We start from the raw sequence: 23,782 nt of genomic DNA on the forward strand, positions 1-23,782 counted from the left end.
CAAGCCTTAATTGTGCTTATGGAACCGTGAGATAGCACCTGGAATGGTGGGGAATGGGCTCTTGAGGTAGTTTGAGAGTGAGTGGAGCTTTCAAAGTTGGAGAGATACGTGGTTCTTAGTTTAAGGCTTTCGGTGGTTCTAGGGCAAGATGTCATTATCCTTGTGGGTTAAGCTACAGGATCTCTCAGGCAAGTTTGATTTAAAATAATATTCCTTGGCATTCTAGAATAAGTTTTTGGATATAATAGTTTGTCATACTGTGTCTTGTATGCGGCTTCAGTATATTTTTATAAAAAATTTGGAAAATCAAATATGAAAGTTGTTATTTAGGTTGCAAGAATGCTGGATATGATTTTGCAGTAATCTTAATGGTAATTGTGAAGATTATAGCATTGTGAAAACACCTATATGTGATAATTCAAAAGGAATATGAAACTGTATTATTGTGTTTGGGTGACAGCATAAGTATGATTTTAAAAGATTATTTTTGTATTTTTGCACTAAGTAAAAATAGTTATCAAGAAGAAAGCCTGTGCCTGTACGTTAAACACATTTTGAAGTTATGCATGACCAGACATTTTCTGTCTCTCTCTCTTTAAAGCATATCACTAATTCTTTTGTTTTTTTCTTCCTTTACTTTTAGGCGTCACTATCCTAAAATCAGATAGTATGTGGGTGGCTCACGCCTGTAATCAGAGCACTTTGGGAGGCTGAGGTTGGCAGATCACTTGAGTCCGGGAGTATGAGACCATCCTGGGCAACATAGCGAGACTTGTCTCTAAAAATAAAAATAAAATAAATAAAGTAAATACTATGAAAGATAACTTTTTCAAAACACAAGTTTAGTGAGTGGCACTGTCTTACATTTTTACAAGTCTCAAGTGTCTGGCTTAATAGAAAATGGCTGGATTCTCATATCTGCTTCTGCATTTAATCTTTTGTGATATTGCATGCCATATGGCCTCTGGAGAATGGCACTGTATAATTGAGAGTGAATGAAAGTGAAAAAAAAGCAAATAAAATCTTAGGCTTATTACGAAAATACTTTTGACCTTAAGTACCCTTGAAAAGAGGAAGTTGCCTTCCGACCCACTTTGAGAAGTGCTGAACTGTAGCACATTTGTCTTTATACTTTCTGTCTTCAGCCTTATCCATTAAGGCTCAGCTCAAATTTTACTTCTAGGATGCTTTCCCTTATCTCTTTTTTGGCACTCAGTGTCTGTGCAGCACACTTTAGAATCTAATAACACACTTTTTTGATGTTTCATATTTATGTTTGTACTTGTCTTATTTTCTCTCAAGACTGTAGGTTCCTTGAAGACTGGACTCTGGGTTAGATTCTCTTTTATTTTTATGTGAGTAGACAGTAAATACTTGCTGAATAAACCAAAGAGAATGTGATCAGTTTTTATTGAGGAAGTAGATAGATAAGCTTCGCACTTTCACCCCCCAATCCTAAATATTAATATCAAAATTATTTATTCAGTCTTTTAATATCTTTGAGTTTCTGCTTCGTGCCAGATGCAGCATTAGGTGTTAGAAATGCAGTAGTGAATGAGACAGATCTACTTCCTAGTTCCCGTTGTTACTGATCTTTTGGTCTATTGAGGGATATAGACAAATTGCACTTAGTTATACTTGCCTGTTTAAATAGTGCTGTGATGGAGCAAGTACCAGGGGCCGTGTGAACACTTTGGAATAGTATCTAACATCGATTGGAGGAGCCAGGCCAATTCTATTTAGAGGAATAATCCAACTTAGTTAGAAGCAGAAAAATATCTAGAAATTATCTGGGCAAAAAGGGAACGGATTGTGTGCTCCAGGCAAAAAAAAATAGCTCATTGACAAGAGCTCGATAGGTTCAGGGAAGTCTAGAGAGCTGAAAAGTTGAGTTTTGTGGTGTAGAAGATGGTGAGAGGTGAGACTTGAGGTAAGTAAGAACAGGTATTTAAGGGCCTTGTACAGATAGAATTTATTCTGAGGGCAGTGAGAAACCACTGTTAAGTTTTAAGCAGAGAAGAGGCTGATCAGTGATTTTGTATCTTAGATCTCTTGGTTTGACTTGTATGGAGACAGTTAGGAATGCCTATATATGTATAACTGCCCATTTATTATGTTAATATCAATTTATCATATGACAGTAAAGATTTATAAGGCAAATGGTTAACTGGAAGTTAGTTGATTTTGAGAATAAACTGGCAAGCTAATTATTATTTGGTTCCTAGCTAGGGGAATTCTGGGGCAGCAAGTTGTCTCTTTTTACTGGCTCTTTAAAGATTAAACTTCTTTTCAGCTGTAGAAATGGGCAGATTACATTAATACTACATGACTGGTTTAGGTAATTGCATTAAGCAGTTGAGATGAACCCCAGCGCAGGTTCCCAGAAGAATGCTTACAGCTGTGTAGATTTCACATCTGATGTTAGGATTTGCTTATAGAAACAAAACTCCCTCTACCACCCCCTTCCCCATACATGTAATAAAAAGGTCATATATAATGCAAGACTGAAAATAGGCAAGTAAGCATTTTTGTGAGTCCCACCCAGATATAGGTATTATTAAAAAGTAGACCAGAAAACTTTGGAGACAGTAAAAAAAATCAGTGGTTGCAAGGGGTTGAGGAGAAGGGGTGAATAGGCAAAGCACAGATAATTTTTTAGGGCAATAAAACTACTACTATAATGCTGGATTCATGTCATTCTGCATCTGTCCAAATCCATAGAACGTACACTGCCAAGAGTGAACCCTGATGTAAACTATGAACTTTAGGTGATAATGATGTGTCAGTGCAGGTTCATCAGTTACAACAAATGAACCATTCTGGTGGGGGATGTTGATAAGGGGGGAGGCCATGCATGTGTTGGGGTGGGGGGATATGAAAATCCCCATTAACGTATGCTCAGTTTTGCTGTGAACCTAAAACCTGCTTGAAAAAAAATTTTTTTTTTAAAGTGGGCCAGTGTCCTCTGAAAGGCTCATGAAATTTCTTACTTTAATAGTCTTTTAAATGTCACGAAGTGTTCTACACATATTTAGAGAATATAGGAATTCCTGGTGAAATAATGTAGTTGAATATTGGTTTATTTTTTGTGAAATAGATGACTGACAATCCCATGTTCTTTTCTAAACCAATACCTTTGGCTCATAATTTTAATACTGATGGGATGCCATTTTTAACAAGATTAAAGAGAAGACAAAATACTATATCCTGCTGAATTTATTAAGCTTGTGCTCCTGGTGTACAATAGACATGAATTATGTGGGATTTATGAAGGATGAGTTTGCTGTATCTTTTTTTTTTTTTTTTTTTAAATAAGAAAGTAAGTGGTGGTATGTTCAGGATCTGAAACTCCATCTGAGGATAATATTATGACCTGTTTCAGTAACAATTTGATTATTATTTAATACTTAAAAAAAAGGTGATACACGCTGGGCACATGTATGGCTTATGCCTGTAAGCCCAGCACTTTGGGAGGCTAAAGTGGGAAGATTGCTTGAGGCCAGTTGTTCAAGACTAGTATGGACAATATAGCATGACCTATCTCTATTTATTTTTGTCTGTTTTTTTAAAGAGGTAATACAGTTCTCTAAAGTGACAGTCATGTTTCTAAGAAATTTGCATTTTCAAAAATAAGCACTAAAAATAGTTGTTTCAGTTTATACAAGGGGCTAGGCTCAAAAAGATAATGACATTTTAAGAGCAACTTATTTTTACCTCTGGGGTTTTTAATTTGGGGTTCCTCATCTGAACTACAAAACACAGTAAAATTATTAGAGTGACAATTTTCTCAGTTCTCCCAAAGATGTCACATAATTAGTACTCTTCCAGATACATAGGGAGAAGTTAATTGCGTACAGTGGGTACCTAGGATGTTAGGGCCTAATTTTTTAAGGATTCATTTGAGAAGGGCTGCTACAAACTACGATTTAAAACGCTATAAATCCAAACACAAAACACATGCAGCAATTGATTACATACAGCTTTTACTTAAGAGTAATGGCTTTTCTATTCATATCACCACTGTCCTTTTGTTAGTGTCTTAAACTACTGTCACACTTATAAATTGCACCATCTTTATTATAACAGACAGTAGATAATGTTTAAGTGAGTGAATTCTGAAGCTAGACTGCCCAGGTTTGAATCTTCCCTCAACACTAACCAGCAGTATACCTCATTTCGTCTTTGAAATGCTTCAGTTCTGACACGGGGACAGTTATCAGAGGTGACAATTTAAGGGAGATACGCTCTGAAACTCTAAATGCAAAATAAGTTCTCTTCCCCCTTGCCTATGGAAAGAAAGGGAAGAACCAGTGTTCCCCACTTTTGGTTTAACCAAGGCAATTCACAAATACACCTTTGGGAAAAGAAAGACACCAATTTAATGTTGCTTCACAACAAACCCACTATTGGTTGTTTTCAATTTTCTCCTGTGATAAACAAAGCTGTATCTTTGTGTATTTGCTCTTTTATTTTGTAGGTGAAAATTTTTTGGAATTTCTTGGCCAAAGTATAAATTTGGATTACTGTTGTAAAACTGCCCTCCAGAAAGCTTGTACAAAGGGTATAGTTGACAATAGTGCCCATAATTCCATATTTACCTTTATCGTTCAGTTTTGTTTTGCCATAATAAAGTTTTTAATGTAATTGTTGCCAGGTCATTAGTCTTTTCTGTTTTTAACCTTTGGGTTAATATGCTTTGAAAGTCTTTGCTATCCAAGATTCTAAAGATACTCACCTAAAATTTGCTGTACTTTGAGTTTTTTTATGTTTATGGTTTAATATCCTTGAACTCAGTTTATTTGTTTGTTTGTTTTCTGAAACAGAGTCTCACTCTGTTGCCTAGTTTGGAGTGCAGTGGCATGATCTCAGCTCACTGCAACCTCCACCTCCCAGGTTCAAACGATTCTCCTGCCTCAGCCTTCTGAGTACCTTGGACTACAGGCAAGCACCACCATGCCCAGCTAATTTTTGTATTTTTAGTAGAGACAAGGTTTCACCATGTTGGCCAGGCTGGTCTGGAGCTCCTGACTTTAAGTGATCCTGCTGCCTTAGCTCCCAAAGTGCTGGGAATACAGGCGTGAGCCATCGTACTCGGCCTTGAACTGTTTTTAAAAAGATAGTGATAGGATCTCTAAGTGTTGTAGTCATTTTTATGCTAGAAAAATTTGAGGTAATATCTTAAGATTTTTTTAAAAGTTCTTAGACAAGTTGTTTTGTTGTTTCTATTGTTTTGTTTTGTGTTTGCTTTGCTGGTATTTCAACCAGTTTTGTCTTAGAAGACTTGAGGTACATATAAAACCTATCAGTCCTACTCAATCAGCTACTTTTTGAGGACTCAGATTATAGGCTTAAAGGTAAACTACAGAGATGTGTAAGAGTTTTAAAAACTTAAAAGTGCTGGAAGTGTGCTCTCAATGTTCTTTGCATTCTAGGTTGATACTTTTTTATGTAAAGGATGACAGTGTTAGTAATATAGAAGTGATAAGTAAATTAATTGCTTTTATTTTTTATTAGTTTTGATTTATTTCCAAAGGTGAGATAAATCCCTTTTAATAAAATAACCTAGCCTGGAAACTCTGTGATTACCTTTTTGACTGTATGGACCACTTTTTTGTAGGTGTGGGTAAGCCTTTAGGAGAAGAAAATAAACGATAATAAAAATTTTGTGTAGTTTGTCTTTATTGTCGTAGCAGCTTTGTCCTCTTTCTTTTACCATACTTAAAAACATCTGGAAGTTCATTCCTTATTGTATTTGGTTCTGTGTTTATAAAGGAAGAAGAGAGTTTTTAATACGATCTAAAATGTTTGCGCTGCCAGATTGAGAAAAGCTTTGTTATCTCTGAAAACAAAATGATCAAAATAGTTCTTCAGTAGAAGCTATAAATTGCTTTTTATTAAAACATACAGGCTGGGCGCCATGGCTCGTGCCTGTAATCCCAGCACTTTGGGAGGTCAAGGCAGGGTGGATCACCTGAGGTCAGGAGTTCGAGACCAGCCTAGCCAACATGGTGGAACCCCATCTCTACTAAAAACACCAAAAATTAGCCGGGCATTGTGGTGGATGCCTGTAATCCCAGCTACTCAGGAGGCTGAGACAGGAGAATCACTTGAACCTGGGAGGTGGAGGTTGCAGTGAGTCGAGATCATGCCATTGCACTCCAGCCTGGGCGACAAGAGCAAAACTCCGTCTCAAAATAAATACATACATACGTACATACATGCATACATACATACATACATACCTGCATGAATGTCAGATAATTGAGACTGATTCAGACATCCCTGTTTTAAACTAGAATTGTAAACTCTCAGTTGACAGCTTCTTAGTAAACACATGTACTACAAGTATATTTAGTTTCCAAATATTTTCCTGAGATATTAGTTATCATAAATTTAAGGCTTGGCCGAGCATGGTGGCTCACGCCTGTAATCCCAGCACTTTGGGAGGCCAAGGAGGGTGGATCACCTGAGGTCAGGAGTTCAAGACCAGCCTGGCCAACATGGTGAAACCCCATCTCTACTAAAAATATAAAATTAGCCAGGCATGGTGGTGGTTCCTGTAATCCCAGTTAGGAGGCTGAGACAGAAGAATTGCTTGAACCCAGGAAGCAGAGGTTGCAGTGAGCCAAGATTGTGCCACTGCACTCTAGCCTGGGCAACAGACTGAGACTCTGTCTCAAAGAAAAAAAAAAAAATTAAGACCTAAAGTCTCTGCTGTTCACTATGTATCAATTCTTTATACTCCAGTCATAAATAAGAAATTGGGTGTAAACAGTTATAGTGGTTCATATAGTGCCTGATACACAAAGGGCATTGATAAATCAATTTAAGTTGTTACATTTTATAAATGTACTACTTAGTAAAATTTAAGACTCACACTTTTATTTTAAGTAAAACACTTAAATAACTCTTAGAGATGTTCTTCTGGCCAAGTGCGGGGGCTCACTCCTGTAATCCCAGTGCTTTGGGAGGCCGAGGCAGGCACATCACTTGAGATCAGGATTTTGAGACCAGCCTGGCCAATGTGATGAAACCCCATCTCTACTAAAAATACAAAAAATTAGGCATGGTGGTGTGCGCCTGTAATCCCAACTACTCGGGAGACTGAGGCACGAGAATCACTTGAACCTGGGAGGCAGAGGTTGTAGTGGAGCCGAGATCACACCACTGCACTCCAGCCTGGAAGACAGAGCAAGATTCTATCTCAAAAAAAAAAAAAAAAAAAAATTATTGTATTTTCTAGTTAAATTATGTTATCTGTTTAATAGCATATTTTTTAATATTTTCTCACAGACTTACATGTAAAAGTCAACAAACAGACCCTTGCCACTTGTGTGAAGTGGCTATTTAACCATGAAATAAACTCTTTTTATTGCCATTGCCCTGTGGGTATGTTCTTTCTGGCAGTGCTGTCCATATTTGGTGGCTATGCATGGAGAGCCAGGTGGTGCTGAAAAGCATCGCACAGTGAAGCGTGGATATATCTAGGTTTGACATTTGTCATCCCTTACCGCTGAAGGGAGGGGGAAAAATCTGTTTTTCCATATGTTTATGCTTTATTTTGCCTGCAGTTTTGTCCAGATGGTCTTATGAACATTGTTTACTTTGGGATTCCATCCCAGATGTTTTGAAAACTGTTGGATAAATGTGGCACACAGATACATAAATCATTTGCATATTATGGTTTTTAAAATGTTATGTGTCTTTGCAAGATTAAAATATAATTTATTTCCAGGAGTATTTTCCCAAGTGAATAATGTGTCTGTGTATATATGTATTTTTTAATGTTTTTTAAAACAGGCCCAATGGGCGTCATGTGTATATATATTTCATAAGTATATAAAACATGTATAGTTATTATCTGTAGGTTATTTCTTCCAGACATTCTGTTTTCATGTTAATAAGCTAAAAAAATATTGTGGCAACACTTATTAAGAATGTTAAGTCTGTTTCATGTTTTGGAAGAAGCCAAAAAAAAAGTTAAAGATGATATTTTTAAGGAGTCATATTTGTTTAGGGTTGCATATACCCAAATCTGTGAGAATCTTGTCCTACTGTTTTTTATAATTCTTCTCATTGTACATAAATCACTGAAGAGAATTTAGGTGATAAAATGATAATGAATTTATAATCAGAAGATTATCATTGTGATCTTGGGCAAATCACTTAACCTGTTGGAGACTGAGTTTTCTAAATGTAAAATCAGAATTCACAGCCTGAAAAAATTGAGTAATGCTTGGATTTAATTTCTCTCCCATCTTAAATCTCTCAGAAATCACTATGAAACCATCTATTGGCAACAGCAATAATGAGAGTCTGAACCCTTCCTATTCTAGGTTCTATGTACAGGCTCAGATATAAACAAGAGGCAGACTGTTCTGTCTGGAAACCCAGCCAGCATCCATATCAGGGTTCCTCTTGTTTGTGTAGTGCTTCTTAAGTACTGACTGGCTATTTTCATTTGCTTTTATATTCATTTGAACACTACCTGGCCTCTTCCCCCTTTTCCTTTTTTCCATGCCTAGTGTTTGCACTTCAGTGACCCACTTCATTGATTGTGCTGGCCTTTGCCCCCAAGCTCTAGTGTGGGGTTTATTTCTTATTTATTATAATATTTGGAGGACGGGAGAAGAGACCTATCTTGCTAGTTCTTTTCTGCTTTAACTCAGGATTCTGGAGTTGGGAGTTAAAAACAACTCCTTAATATCTGGACAACAGATTCCAGTAACAACCAATAACATTAAAAGAATAAAAAAACCAGGAATAAGGGGGGAAGCCAGTTAATAGGGTTTATAAAAACTATTGCAGCACAGGATAAAAGTTGTTAGAACTTAAAACTCTTTTCCATGAAATAGGTTTGCTGGGCACGGTGGCTCACACCTGCAATCCCAGCACTTCCTGCTTCTTAGAACAGGGCCACTCCCACTCCAGTTCATCTCCTTTAATACTGTTTACAGAAGTAGGGCAGGTGTCGTAATTTATTTCCTCTTAACTTGTCAGAGACGTAAGAAGCTAACCTACTAGTTCTGCTGTTTAATCTTGCAGGTTTTTATGTGTTTTGAATTTTTATCATGAACAGTCCCCCCAGTGCTGTACCCCTTTGGCAGGAAGAGCAATAGTAAGAGACGTTCCCCTATTTCCATCAGTCAGCCAAATATTTAAAAGTTAATTAGTAATGCAAGGCAGCATGTCAGTATTGGGTGAAAAAACATGTAATTGTAATGAACTATAAAATCTGAGGGCTGGCCGGCTACAGTGGCTCACACCTGTAATTCCAGCACTTTAGGAGCCCGAGGCAGCTGGATCACTTGAGGTCAGGAGTTTGAGACCAGCTGGTCAACATGGTAAAACCCCTTCTCTACTATAAAAAAAAAAAAAAAAAAAAAAAAAAAAAAAAAAAAAAAAATTAGCTGGATGTGGTAGTGGGCACCTGTAATCTCAGCTTCTCGGGAGGCTGAGACATGAGAATCACTTAAACCTGGGAGGTGGAGATTGCAGTGAGCTGAGATTGCACCACTGCACTTTAGCCTGGGCTACAAAGTGAGACACTGTTTTTTTAAAAAGAAAAAATCTGAGGGCTGAAGGGAATTTAAAAGAACATCTAGTTAAAACTAAAACATTTCAGAACTTGGGAATTTCTTGTCAAACTTCAAATTATCATAATTTTGATTCAGAGAGTAATCTGCTAAATACATGTAGTCACCCATGTCAGTAAATGTTAGGAATTGTTCTTTGTTTTCATATTAGTAAACATGAACTGATAATATAATTTTCTTTTTTTCTTTTGAGACAGAGTCTCACTCTGTCACCCAGACTGGAGTGCAGTGGCCTGATCTCAGCTCAGTGTAACTTCTGCCTCCCAGGTTCAAGCGATTCTCATGCCTCAGCCTCCTGAGTAGTTGGGATTTCAGGCGCGCGTTCCACCACGCCTCGCTAATTTTTGTATTTTTAGTAGAGATGGGCTTTCACCATGTTGGCCAGGCTGGTCTCGAACTCCTGACCTCAAGTGAGCCACCTGCCTCAGCTTCCCAAAGTGCTGGGATTATAGGCCTGAGGCACCATGGCCAGCCTAATGTAATTTTCAAATCTGCATTAATTATACAAATCTGTAAGCACAAAACATGCACTTACGTGTCATACACTTAGGTATTTTACTTTTTGTATTACAATGTGGTTCTATTGATTTTTTTTAAACTTTTAATATGAACATTTTCAAATTAACAGAAATGTTGCAAGAATAATACAAAAATTGCCACTATAGGATGGTGATTTTCCTAATTCTGTCATTTCTTTTTTTTTTTTTTTTTTTGAGACGGAGACTTGCTCTGTTGCCTAGGCTGGAGTGCAGTGGCTGGATCTCAGCTCACTGCAAGTTCCGCCTCCTGGGTTCACGCCATTCTCCTGCCTCAGCCTCCCGAGTAGCTGGGACTACAGGCGCCCGCCACCTCGCCTGGCTAGTTTTTTTTTTTTGTATTTTTTAGTAGAGACGGGGTTTCACCATGTTAGCCAGGATGGTCTCGATCTCCTGACCTCGTGATCCGCCCGTCTCGGCCTCCCAAAGTGCTGGGATTACAGGCTTGAGCCACCACGCCCGGCCTAATTCTGTCATTTCTTCTATTAGCTGGCATTCTCTTATAAGGAAGTCTCTTCCCTACTTTTTCTCACTTAAAAATCTGTTACCAATTCAGATTCATTCTGTGAATAATAATCTATTATACTACCCTTACTTATTTTTATTGTCAAATTATCCTGAATTGAACGAGCCTGGTCAAAATCCCTGTGTATTTTGACTTATTCCCAATCACACTTTTTGAGCACTTCCTTATTCTCTGGCATGGCAAAATGTTACGGGATCATTTTGCATCTTTGCTACCCCGGGTTAAGAATCAGCCTTTTCCCCTAGAAGTCCTTATTCCTTATCATGGGGAATGGTATTTAGAAGTTAGACCTTTTCTACTTGTTCTCGACTGTTCTTTTACATTTAGTTTTTAAATTCATCTACAATTTATTCTGTAATATAGTGTGAGGTACAGATCTGTATACTAAAGTTTAAATTAATTTCTCTAGCAATGAAATATAAAACCAAAGACAGTTGTGTTTATATTCTTCCCCTTCAGGAATACTGATTGAGAGAGACAATCTTATTTTAAATTTAATTTTAATTAATGTATATAAATTATGTTAAATGACATATATTTAACTTTACATCATGTGTCAGTTATTTTTTCCTCTAACTTGTAGGTGCATTTTCTAGAATCATGAAACTTTGTGAAGAAAAATGTGAAACAGATGAAATAAAGAAGGGAGGAAAAGGGAGAAGTTTATCATCTGTAAGAGGAATTACAAATTTAGGAAATACTTGCTTTTTTAATGCAGTCATGCAGGTAAGAGTCATCAGAAAGCTCTGTAATATGTAAAAAATTCTCTTAATTTATATGGTCATTGGCTCACCTGTAGACTGTCAAATGACTGCTAAATGTTCCTCTAGAAATTTCTCTGTTTTCCTTTGTTTATGCTATCTTGGGCCATCGCCATATGTATATATGTACCTTATTTTCACACAGTGCTTCTTGAAAGGTCTTCTGTGTATTTTACCATGGCTTTATCGGTAATAGTGACCTTTACGAAATGTAAAATGTACTCAACTAAATCTTAATATTTTTTGAAATAGACATTTTTGCTATGCTAGATGAAATTTGAGAGTGTATTCCATAAAATCAGAGGCATATTTTAACTGAATCTGAAGACTTTAATTTTGTTTTCTTTTAGAACTTGGCACAGACTTATACTCTTACTGATCGGATGAATGAGATCAAAGAAAGTAGTACAAAACTCAAGATTTTTCCTTCCTCAGACTCTCAGCTGGTGAGTAGTAACTGTTTGAATAATAGCTGCTTTCAGATGAGCCACTGATGTTACCAAAATCTTTTTTCCTAATTCACAGATCAGTCAACTAAGATAGTAGTCAGGGGACTTAAAAAATAATTTAAAAGCATTCTGTGAAAATAATCAGATTTAAAATTTCTAAAATCATAACTTTAGGGTATGTTATGGTTCCAATATGCCATGGGTCAAATAATAAAAAAGATACCAAGACAACTTTAAAACAAACATACTGGAAGAAACAAAAGAGGTTTGACTTCTATTGAGCAAAATGCCTATGACCCCTATTTTGTAGTTTCTGGTGACATTTGTTTAAATTTAGCATTTTTATTCTTTAAAGGGAGATAAAATTTTAATAGTGAGCGTCTAAAGGTGTTTTGAAGCCTAGCCTGATGATAGATTTTTAAGCTAGTGAGAAAGATGAAAAAAAGAGCAGCCCCTGATATTCAGAAGCTGACCTGGCACCCACAGTTAGGCCATGTTATTCAGATAATCTCACAGAATAATAATCTGATACTAGGTTTCTCTGAGACTACGATGAAATGAGACAAAGCAAGGCCACTTCATGATTTTGTCTAAAGCAAGGTCACTTTGCCATTTAGAAAATCTCAAACACCCTCCTTCAGCCAAAATGAGAAATGAATGACTGCTACTTTACTAGTTAGAGATTTATCCTCATTTTAGTCTCCCCCACCAACTGCCACGATATGTAAGATTTATTGAGATGTTCAATAATAGATTTACCCTCGCTTTCTGAGGGCATTCACTCTAGAATAAACCTCTGCTTCCTGAAACCCACCTTCAGATTATTCAACCAAAGCCTAAATCCTGGGTAGGTTCTTTATAGCGCCCTGTTACTAGGACACCCTGTGGTTCCCCATGCTGTGTGATCTCCCTCACTGCCACAAGTAATAAACCCACCTAGTTTAACGATAGGTGTGTTTCTGATGGGCTTTGGCTGGGGCCGGGGGGGAGGGGCGGTATTTATACTAGTAAGGATAATTTTAGTGAGAAATTGTTCAGCGTGTGTGTGTGTGTGTAAGACAGTATATGTATAACTCATGATCTGACTTTTGAAAACAAAGGAGTTCTAAAAATGCTTAGCTCTCTAAAAATGCTTAGTAATCTTAGATTGTTTTTCTCAGTAGGCAGTTTTGAAAGACAGTACTGATATATATATATATAGCTTTGAAAGACAGTATTATATATATAACATACTGTTGTATCTATAACCCCCATATATATATTTACTATACATATGTTTACCATATATATATGTATGTATAGTTGAAAGGCAGCCTGTAAACATTTCTTGTTCAGCCCCTTAAAAATTTAATGATAGATTCCAATGCCCTATTCTAAATAAAGTGTAGTGAGATCCTTGAAACTACTAAAGGGAAGTTATTGCCTAGTCATTTAAAAAGACCTATTAAATGTGATTTCCTGTTAAATGCGATTGAATGTTGAGTTTAAATATTTGACATGCAGAGCTGTGTCTCAGGATTGCTATATGGCAGTTAGATACTGTAGTTAATAACTTTAGATTTGTATCATTCTAACAGGGTAATTTCAATCTTACGTCTTAGATTTTTAGGGCATAAAGTTGACCTGAGCTGTGGGACTACTCTTTGAGTAGGTTACTGCCCTTTGAATCGCCAGTTTATCTTTGTCTTTTGTCTATATACCTTTTCTTTCTTTTTCTTTACCTTTTTGTGCTGGCTCAGACCTCCAGTAACGTGTTGAATAGAGATGATGGGAGCAGTCAGCCTTGCCTTAATCCCAAAATTAGGGGAAAAAGCACTCAGCCTTCTCCCATTATTACATATGAAGGTAGGATTTTCAGAGGTGTTCTTTATAAGGTTGAGGACATTCCCTTCTACTGCTAGTTTTCTGAAACTTTTATCAGAATGGATGTTGAATTTTGTCAAATGCTTTCCCCACATCTATTGAGATGATCATATGGTTTTTCTCCTCTATTCTGTTAATGTGGTGAATTACATTGATTCCTTTTTCAAATGTTAAACCTATCCTGTATTCCTGTTACAAACCCCAGTTAGTTATGATATTTTTATATGCTGCTGGATTCAATTTAATATTTATGTGCATGTCAACAATGTGTTTGGAAAACTTTTTAATGAAAATATTCTTTAAAATGTATATTATGAGTGTATAGCTTGATGAATTTTCACAGCTAACACACTTGTGTAACTAACACCTTGCTCAAGTAACCTTACCAGCATTTGCAAGGCCCCTTCAACTTCCCCCTCCATTCACTACTTCCCTAACCCACATGAGTAACCACTAACCTGATTTCTAACAGGATAGATTAGTTTTGTCTGCTTTAATACTGCATCTAAATGGAATCTTACTATGTACATTCTTTTGCATTTGGCTTCTTTCTATCAACATTGTGTGTGAAATTCATCCTTCTTGCGTTTTCAGCAAACTTTTATTTTCAAAGTTTAAGTGTATTTTTTATTTTTTATTTATTTATTTATTTATTGAGTTGGAGTCTTGCTCTGTCACCCAGACTGGAGTGCAGTGGCACAATCTCCGCTCACTGCAACCTCCGCCTCCTAGGTTCAAGCAGTTGTCCTGCCTCAGCTTCCCGAATAGCTGGGACCACAGATGCATGCCACCACACCCAACTAATTTTTTTTTTTTTTTTTTTTTGTATTTTTAGTGGAGACGGGGTTTCACCATGTTAGCCAGGCTGGTCTCAAACTCCTGAACTCAAGTGATCTGCCTGCCTCGGCCTCCCAAAATGCTGGGATTACAGGCGTGAGCCACTGTATCAGGTCTAAATGTAGTTTTTAAAACTAAGGTTATTTCCTCATCTTATTCTGAAGGTTTTTTATTCTGTCTAAAAAATACTTTCACTGGGAAAAGGGGAAGTGCAACTTGGTACTTGAACTTTAAAATTACCTTAGATTTTACTTTTGACCCTTGAGGTAACTTTCAGTTAACATGGCAGAAAACACTTTAAAAAAAAATAGACTTTATTTTTTAGAGCAGTTTTAGGTTTACAGCAGAAGAGAAAACTTTTTTTTTTTTTTTTTTTTTTTGGAGACAGAGTCTCATTCTGTCACTCAGGCTGGAGTGCAGTGGTGCCATCATGGCTAATTGCAGCCCGGGTTTAAGGGATCCTCCCACTTCAGCCTCCTGAGTAACTGGGACCACAGGCACGTGCCGCTACACCTGGCTAATTTTTAAATTTTTTTTGCAGAGCCGGGGTCTCCCTGTGTTGCCCAAGCGGGCCTCCCACTCTGGGCTCAAGTGATCCTTCCACCTTGGCCTCCCAAAGTGTGTAGATTACAGATGTGAATCATGGCACCCAGCCCAGAAAAGCACTTTTGACATTCAAAAGCTATGGAAGGCCGAGCCCCATGACTCATTCTTGTAATCCCCTAGCAGTTTGGGAGGCCGGGGTGGGAGGATCACTTGAAGCCAGGAGTTTAAGACCAGCCTGGGCAACAAAGTGAGACCCCCCCCCCGACCCCAGTCTCTACAAAAATTTTAAAAATTAACTGGATATACTGGCATGCATCTGTAGTCCCAGCTGCTCAGGAGGTGGAGGCAGGAGGATCACTTGGGTCCAAGAGTTTGAAGTTACAGTGAGCCGATTGCACCACTGTACTCCAGCCTGGGTGACAGAGTGAGACTTCGTCTCAAAAAAACCAAAAGTCTGTCTTGAGTCCTCTGTAATTTTCACTGGGTGTGGTGGCTCATGCCTGTGATCCCAGCTACTTGGGAGGCCGAGGAGGGGGGATTGCTTGAGCCTTAGGAGTTCAAGACCAGCCTGGGCAACCCTGTCTCTTAACAATAAAAAAGCTATGGAAAATTATAGCTTGTCCTTCCTGTGATGATAGTGGATTTTTAAGGATAGTTGGTATGAACTACATATGTAACAGTTATTTCATGAATACAGGAATAGGAAAACACATTCAATAGTTGTCTTAGAAGATAACATTCTTTAATGTCCTGAGTTTATATTGGGATGTCCTTTCTATTCCTTGTCCTTTAGGAGAAAGTGTTATTGGTGGGGATAATACTTTAGAAACCAGATTTCTAGGGGGAAAAAATATTCTGGAATTAAATGGGTTAATCCTTCACCCAATGTTAGCTGCTTTTGTCAAGCTTTATGTCTCTCCCCTTTAAAAGAGGCAGATGTTATGCTGATTTTGTCACGTGATTCCACATTATTATTTTACTAGTAAAATATTTGGGGAAAAGAAAGTTGTATAATCAATCATACATCATACACAAATAATCATACATTATTTAATAATCTACAAATATTAAGTAGATTAGTGATTTTACAGGAGAGTACATTAAAGGACAGTGAGAAGCAACTAAAGGTTGGTGACTTTAGTTGGAGCTAATAGTTTTATTAAGCAAAGGGCAGAGGATATGAAAATACCTGTGTTTTTCAAGGCAGGTATTCTGTTTTCCATTTTTATATATTCATTTTATTTATGAAATAATAAAGTTTCTTAATACAATTGGGGGAATTTAGTTGCTGTTATTTAAGGAGAGTGTAACTGAGATTTTTAGTATGTTATTTTTAAACTGTACATTTCTGACATAGAGTTGATCATGTTTTTAAAGGACCCGTTAGTGGTGGAACTTTCAAGGCCTGGACCACTGACCTCAGCCTTGTTCCTGTTTCTTCACAGCATGAAGGAGACTGAAAAAGGACCACTTTCTCCTAACGTTCTTTTTAATCAGCTTTGTCAGAAGTGGGTGCATCTACATTTTTAATATAAGTAATTATGAGTTACAAAATACTAATGTATTTATCACTTAACATGAATAGTCATTCTTACTGTAACTTTGCTATTACTGCCCAGACTATCAAGAGAAAGAACTAACATTTATTAGTTGTAGCTCTATGCTTTATGAAAATTATATCTCAGTCCTCAGAAGAAGCAGATTATGCTCATATATAAGGAAATGGAGACACAGAAATTAAATGGCTCACCTAGTCTTGAGTGAAAAGCTGAGAATCAAATAGAGGTCTATCCTGACTTGGATGCCTTTATTGTAGTACCATAAAGTAAGAAAATCATAGAGTTGTAAAATCTAGAAAGTACTGTAAGATCATCTAATCTAGCTTTCTTATTTTAAAAGATGAGCTGTGAGGCAAATAGAATTTAAGTGAATTTCTCAAGGTATTACAGTATGTTTAAAAACCAAATCCTTGTGTGCCTAGAAATAAACACATAAAAGAACTGACTTGACTTTAATGCATTCATGTATTCATTTATACAGAAAATTCAGAGCTTGCTTTTTATGAGTTACTTGCTAGAATTCAGGGGTACACAATGTATATTGCATCACAAATGCACCCTGTCCTCATGGAATTCACAAGCTAGTCCAGTCCACAGTTACTGAAATATGTAGAAGGAAAATTATTTGAATATGAGCTTGCATTTTTGCATATTTATAGACTTTAAAATCTCATTTTAGTTAAAACTAGTAATGTTAGCCATGATTTTTATATATAGTCCAAAATAGAGGGCTTAGTGTATGTTTCATTTGGTTGGCAAATGATGTTTCTTCAAAGCCTGAAGACCAAAAAACCTGCAAAAGTCTCAGAGGCATGAGTGTTTCGCAGAGTTAAAAAGTTTTTAGCACAGCCATAATAAAGAATGAAATCATGTTATTTGCAGCAACATGGATGCAGCTAGAGGCCATTATCCTAAGGGAATTAATGCAGGAACAGAAAACCAGATACCACATGTTCTCACTTACAAGTGGAAGCTAAACATTGGGTACTCACGGACATAAAGATGGCAATAATAGAGACTGGGGACTACTAGAGGTGGGAGAGGTTGAGGGAGGAAGGGTTGAAAAACTAGCTGTTGGATACTATGCTTAGTACTTGAGTGACAGGGTCATTCGTACCCCAGACCTCAGCATCAAACAATATACCTGCAGGTAACAAACCTGCACATGTACCCCTTGCATCTAAAATAAAAGTTGAAATTAAAACAAAGTTATTAGGGCATTGTATGCTTTAGAAATTTGTTTCTGACTTTGCCAGAAATAACTTGTATAATTTTCTTCCTGGTTATAAAGGTTTATTAGCATTTTGAAAATTATTATTAAATAATGGACACTCATAGGTAAAAATTAAAACTCCTCTCTATACTCCTCAGAAGTAACTATTATCTGATTCTTTCCAAAAGTGATTATACATACACAGGCATATGCAAATCGTTTGCAACTTGCTTGATTTGCTTAGTATATTTTTTCCATGTTAGTACGTGTGTGTATAACTTAGTTTTGTATGTATACACTGTACTTGCGGAAGTACATCTGTAGGATAAATTCTTAGAAATAGAATAACTAGATCAAACATTATTTGAAGAGTTTTATTTATTTTTTGTATTTTTTAGGAGACAGGGTCTCGCTCTGTGCCCAGGCTCAAGTGCAGTGGCCTGATCATAGTCGAATTCCTGGGCTCCAGCATTCCTCCCTGTTCAACCTCCCAAGTAGCTGGGATTACAGGCATGAGCATCCATGCTTGGCGGAAAAGTTTTAAATTGCTTTCTTTTTGTTTGTTTTATGGCGTTTACTTTTAAAAGAAGTATGCATTAGACAAATTTGTTTTTTTTTTTTTTGAGGCGGAGTCTCGCTTTATCACCCAGGCTGTAGTACAGTGGTTCCATCTCTGCTCACTATAAGCTCCGCCTCCTGGGTTCATGCCATTCTCCTGCCTCAGCTTCCCGAGTAGCTGGGACTACAGGCGCCCGCCACCACGCCTGGCTAATTTTTTGTATTTTTAGTAGAGATGGGGTTTCACCGTGTTAGTCAGGATAGTCTCTATCTCCTGACCTTGTGATCTGCCCACCTCGGCCTCCCAAAGTACTGGGATTACAGGTGTGAGCCACCGTGCCCGGCCAGGTAATCAGGTAAAGATTTAAGCCATATGTGTTTGGGTTTATTTCTGAACTATATTCTGTTTCATTGATCTGTATGTCTTGTCTTTACCCCAAAGCCTACACTGTCCTGATTACTGTAGCTTCATAGTAAGTCTTGCAATTGAGTAATGTGAGTTCTCAAATTTTGGTCATCCTTTTCAAACTATTCCAGGTTTTTTTTGTTTTTTTTTTTGAGACAGAGGTTCACTCTTGTTGCCCGGGCTGGAGTGCAATGGCATGATCTTGGCTCACTGCAACCTCCACCTCCTGGGTTCAAGCAATTCTCCTGCCTCAGCCTCCCAAGTAGCTGGGATTACAGGCGCCCGCCACCATGCCTGGCTAATTTTGTGTTTTTACTAGCGACAGGTTTCTCCACGTTGCTCAGGCTGACCTTGAACTCCCAACCTCAGGTGATCTGCCTGCCTTGGCCTCCCAAAGTGCTGGGGTTACAGGCGTGAGCCACTGCACCCGACTGGTCCTTTTTTTTTCTATGTAAAGTATAGAATCAGATTGTCAGTTGGGATTGTTTTGAATGTGTAGATCAATTTGGGGAGAATCAACATCTTAACAATGTTGAATCTTTTAATGTATGATATCTTACCAGTTTTCTAGGTCTTTGATTTTTCTCATCAAGGTTGTATAGTTTTCAGCATACAAATCCTGCATTTGTTTTGTTAGATTTATCTTAAGAATTTCATGTTTTTATGCTATTTATTGTAAATGGTACTCTTTTTAAAAAATTCACTTTCCAATTGTTCATTGTCAGTATACAGAAATACAGTTGATTTTTGTATGCTGACCTTGTTTCTTGCTACCCTACCCAACTTGCTTTACTAGTTCTATTAGCTTTTTGCTGATTCGTTGGTATTTCTTATATAGACAATAATGTCATTGGCAAATGAAGATTGTTTTATTTCTTCCCAATCTGTATCATTTGATATCTTTTTCTCATTTTATATCACTGGCAAGGACAACCAATACAATACATATTGCAATAGGACTCTTCTTGGAAAAAAAATGAAAAAGGACTGCCAATACAATGTTGGAATGGTGAAATGGGTGTCTTGCCTTATTCCTGATATTTATCAGGTTGAGGAAATTCCCAATTATTCTTAGTTTTTCTTTTTTTTCTGAGAGTTCTTATCAAGAAATGGATTTTTAAAAATTACTTTTGGGGGTGGAGCAAGATGGCCGAATAGGAACAGCTCCAGTCTCCAACTCCCAGCGCGAGCGACACAGAAGACCAGTGATTTCTGCATTTTCAACTGAGGTACTGGGTTCATCTCACTGGGGAGTGCCGGACGATCGGTGCTGGTCAGCTGCTGCAGCCCGACCAGCGAGAGCTGAAGCAGGGCGAGGCATTGCCTTACCTGGGAAGCGCAAGGGGGAAGGGAATCCCTTTTCCTAGACAGGGGAACTGAGACACACAACACCTGGAAAATCAGGTAACTCCCACCCCAATACTGCGCTTTAAGCAAACAGGCACACCAGGAGATCATATCCCACACCTGGCCGGGAGGGTCCCACACCCACGGAGCCTCCCTCATTGCTAGCGCAGCAGTCTGTGATCTACCGGCAAGGCAGCAGCGAGGCTGGGGGAGGGGCGCCCACCATTGCTGAGGTTTAAGTAGGTAAACAAAGCTGCTGGGAAGCTCAAACTGGGTGGACCTCACAGCAGCTCAAGGAAACCTGCCTGTCTCTGTAGACTCCACCTCTGGGGACAGGGCACAGTAAACAATAACAAACACAGCCCAAACCTCTGCAGACGCAAACGACTCTGTCTGACAGCTTTGAAGAGAGCAGTGGATCTCCCAACACGGAGGTTGAGATCTGAGAAGGGACAGACTCCCTGCTCAAGTGGGTCCCTGACCCCTGAGTAGCCTAACTGGGAGACATCCCCCACTAGGGGCAGTCTGACACCCCACACCTCACAGGGTGGAGTACACCCCTGAGAGGAAGCTTCCAAAGCAAGAATCAGACAGGTACACTCGCTGTTCAGAAATATTCTATCTTCTGCAGCCTCTGCTGCTGATACCCAGGCAAACAGGGTCTGGAGTGGACCTCAAGCAATCTCCAACAGACCTACAGCTGAGGGTCCTGACTGTTAGAAGGAAAACTATCAAACAGGAAGGACACCTACACCAAAACCCCATCAGTACATCACCATCATCAAAGACCAGAGGCAGATAAAACCACAAAGATGGGGAAAAAGCAGGGCAGAAAAGCTGGAAATTCAAAAAATAAGAGCGCATCTCCCCCGGCAAAGGAGCGCAGCTCATCGCCAGCAACGGATCAAAGCTGGACAGAGAATGACTTTGATGAGATGAGAGAAGAAGGCTTCAGTCCATCAAATTTCTCAGAGCTAAAGGAGGAATTACGTACCCAGCGCAAAGAAACTAAAAATCTTGAGAAAAAAGTGGAAGAATTGATGGCTAGAGTAATTAATGCAGAGAAGGTCATAAACGAAAGAGATGAAAACCATGACACGAGAAATACGTGACAAATGCACAAGCTTCAGTAACCGACTCGATCAACTGGAAGAAAGAGTATCTGCGATTGAGGAGCAAATGAATGAAATGAAGCGAGAAGAGAAACCAAAAGAAAAAAGAAGAAAAACAAATGAACAAAGCCTGCAAGAAGTATGGGATTATGTAAAAAGACCAAATCTACGTCTGATTGGGGTGCCTGAAAGTGAGGGGGAAAATGGAACCAAGTTGGAAAACACTCTTCAGGATATCATCCAGGAGAACTTCCCCAACCTAGTAGGGCAGGCCAACATTCAAATCCAGGAAATACAGAGAATGCCACAAAGATACTCCTCGAGAAGAGCAACTCCAAGACACATAATTGCCAGATTCACCAAAGTTGAAATGAAGGAAAAAATCTTAAGGGCAGCCAGAGAGAAAGGTCGGGTTACCCACAAAGGGAAGCCCACCAGACTAACAGCAGATCTCTCGGCAGAAACTCTCCAAGCCAGAAGAGAGTGGGGGCCAATATTCAACATTCTTAAAGAAAAGAATTTTCAACCCAGAATTTCATATCCAGCCAAACTAAGTTTCATAAGTGAAGGAGAAATAAAATCCTTTACAGATAAGCAAATGCTTAGAGATTTTGTCACCACTAGGCCTGCCTTACAAGAGACCCTGAAGGAAGCACTCAACATGGAAAGGAACAACCGGTACCAGCCATTGCAAAAACATGCCAAAATGTAAAGACCATCGAGGCTAGGAAGAAACTGCATCAACTAACGAGCAAAATAACCAGTTAATATCATAATGGCAGGATCAAGTTCACACATAACAATATTAACCTTAAATGTAAATGGACTAAATGCTCCAATTAAAAGACACAGACTGGCAAACTGGATAAAGAGTCAAGACCCATCAGTCTGCTGTATTCAGGAGACCCATCTCACACGCAGAGACATACATAGGCTCAAAATAAAGGGATGGAGGAAGATTTACCAAGCAAATGGAGAACAAAAAAAAGCGGGGGTTGCAATACTAGTCTCTGATAAAACAGACTTTAAACCATCAAAGATCAAAAGAGACAAAGAAGGCCATTACATAATGGTAAAGGGATCAATTCAACAGGAAGAGCTAACCTAAATATATATGCACCCAATACAGGAGCACCCAGATTCATAAAGCAAGTCCTTAGAGACTTACAAAGAGACTTAGACTCCCAAACATTAATAATGGGAGACTTCAACACTCCACTGTCAACATTAGACAGATCAACGAGACAGAAAGTTAACAAGGATATCCAGGAATTGAACTCATCTCTGCAGCAAGCAGACCTAATAGACATCTATAGAACTCTCCACCCCAAATCAACAGAATATACATTCTTCTCAGCACCACATCGTACTTACTCTAAAATCGACCACGTAATTGGAAGTAACGCACTCCTCAGCAAATGTACAAGAACAGAAATTATAACAAACTGTCTCTCAGACCACAGTGCAATCAAACTAGAACTCAGGACTAAGAAACTCAATCAAAACTGCTCAACTACATGGAAACTGAACAACCTGCTCCTGAATGACTACTGGGTACATAACGAAATGAAGGCAGAAATAAAGATGTTCTTTGAAATCAATGAGAACAAAGATACAACATACCAGAATCTCTGGGACACATTTAAAGCAGTGTGTAGAGGGAAATTTATAGCACTAAATGCCCACAAGAGAAAGCAGGAAAGATCTAAAATTGACACTCTAACATCGCAATTAAAAGAACTAGAGAAGCAAGAGCAAACACATTCGAAAGCTAGCAGAAGGCAAGAAATAACTAAGATCAGAGCAGAACTGAAGGAGATAGAGACACAAAAAACCCTCCAAAAAATCAATGAATCCAGGAGTTGGTTTTTTGAAAAGATCAACAAAATTGACAAACCGCTAGCAAGACTAATAAAGAAGAAAAGAGAGAAGAATCAAATCGACGCAATAAAAAATGATAAAGGGGATATCACCACCGACCCCACAGAAATACAAACTACCATCAGAGAATACTATAAACACCTCTACCCAAATAAACTGGAAAATCTAGAAGAAATGGATAATTTCCTGGACACTTACACTCTTCCAAGACTAAACCAGGAAGAAGTTGAATCCCTGAATAGACCAATAGCAGGCTCTGAAATTGAGGCAATAATTAATAGCCTACCAACCAAAAAAAGTCCAGGACCAGATGGATTCACAGCTGAATTCTACCAGAGGTACAAGGAGGAGTTGTTACCATTCCTTCTGAAACTATTCCAATCAATAGAAAAAGAGGGAATCCTCCCTAACTCATTTTATGAGGCCAACATCATCCTGATACCAAAGCCTGGCAGAGACACAACAAAAAAAGAGAATTTTAGACCAATATCCCTGATGAACATCGATGCAAAAATCCTCAATAAAATACTGGCAAACCGGATTCAGCAACACATCAAAAAGCTTATCCACCATGATCAAGTGGGCTTCATCC

General features: G+C 38.2%; 1 protein-coding gene across 12 annotated transcripts in view; it reads left to right on the forward strand.

The window, feature by feature from the left end:
• Positions 1-23,782, forward strand: part of USP45 (ubiquitin specific peptidase 45) — an 80,832-nt gene that overhangs the window by 14,283 nt on the left and 42,767 nt on the right. For all 12 annotated transcript variants that reach the window (XR_013416290.1, XR_013416291.1, XR_003728871.2 and 9 more), the window contains exons 6-8: positions 11,242-11,384; positions 11,770-11,865; positions 16,492-16,622. Coding sequence is in view for 7 of the 12 variants with exons in the window: in XM_001085248.5 (XP_001085248.1) it covers positions 11,242-11,384; positions 11,770-11,865; positions 16,492-16,622 (370 nt within the window). In the remaining 5 variants the exon portion in view is untranslated. The remainder of the gene's footprint in view (positions 1-11,241; positions 11,385-11,769; positions 11,866-16,491; positions 16,623-23,782) is intronic.

This window comes from Macaca mulatta, chromosome 4 (genome assembly GCF_049350105.2).
Source record: "Macaca mulatta isolate MMU2019108-1 chromosome 4, T2T-MMU8v2.0, whole genome shotgun sequence".
Classification (NCBI taxonomy): domain Eukaryota; kingdom Metazoa; phylum Chordata; class Mammalia; order Primates; family Cercopithecidae; genus Macaca; species Macaca mulatta.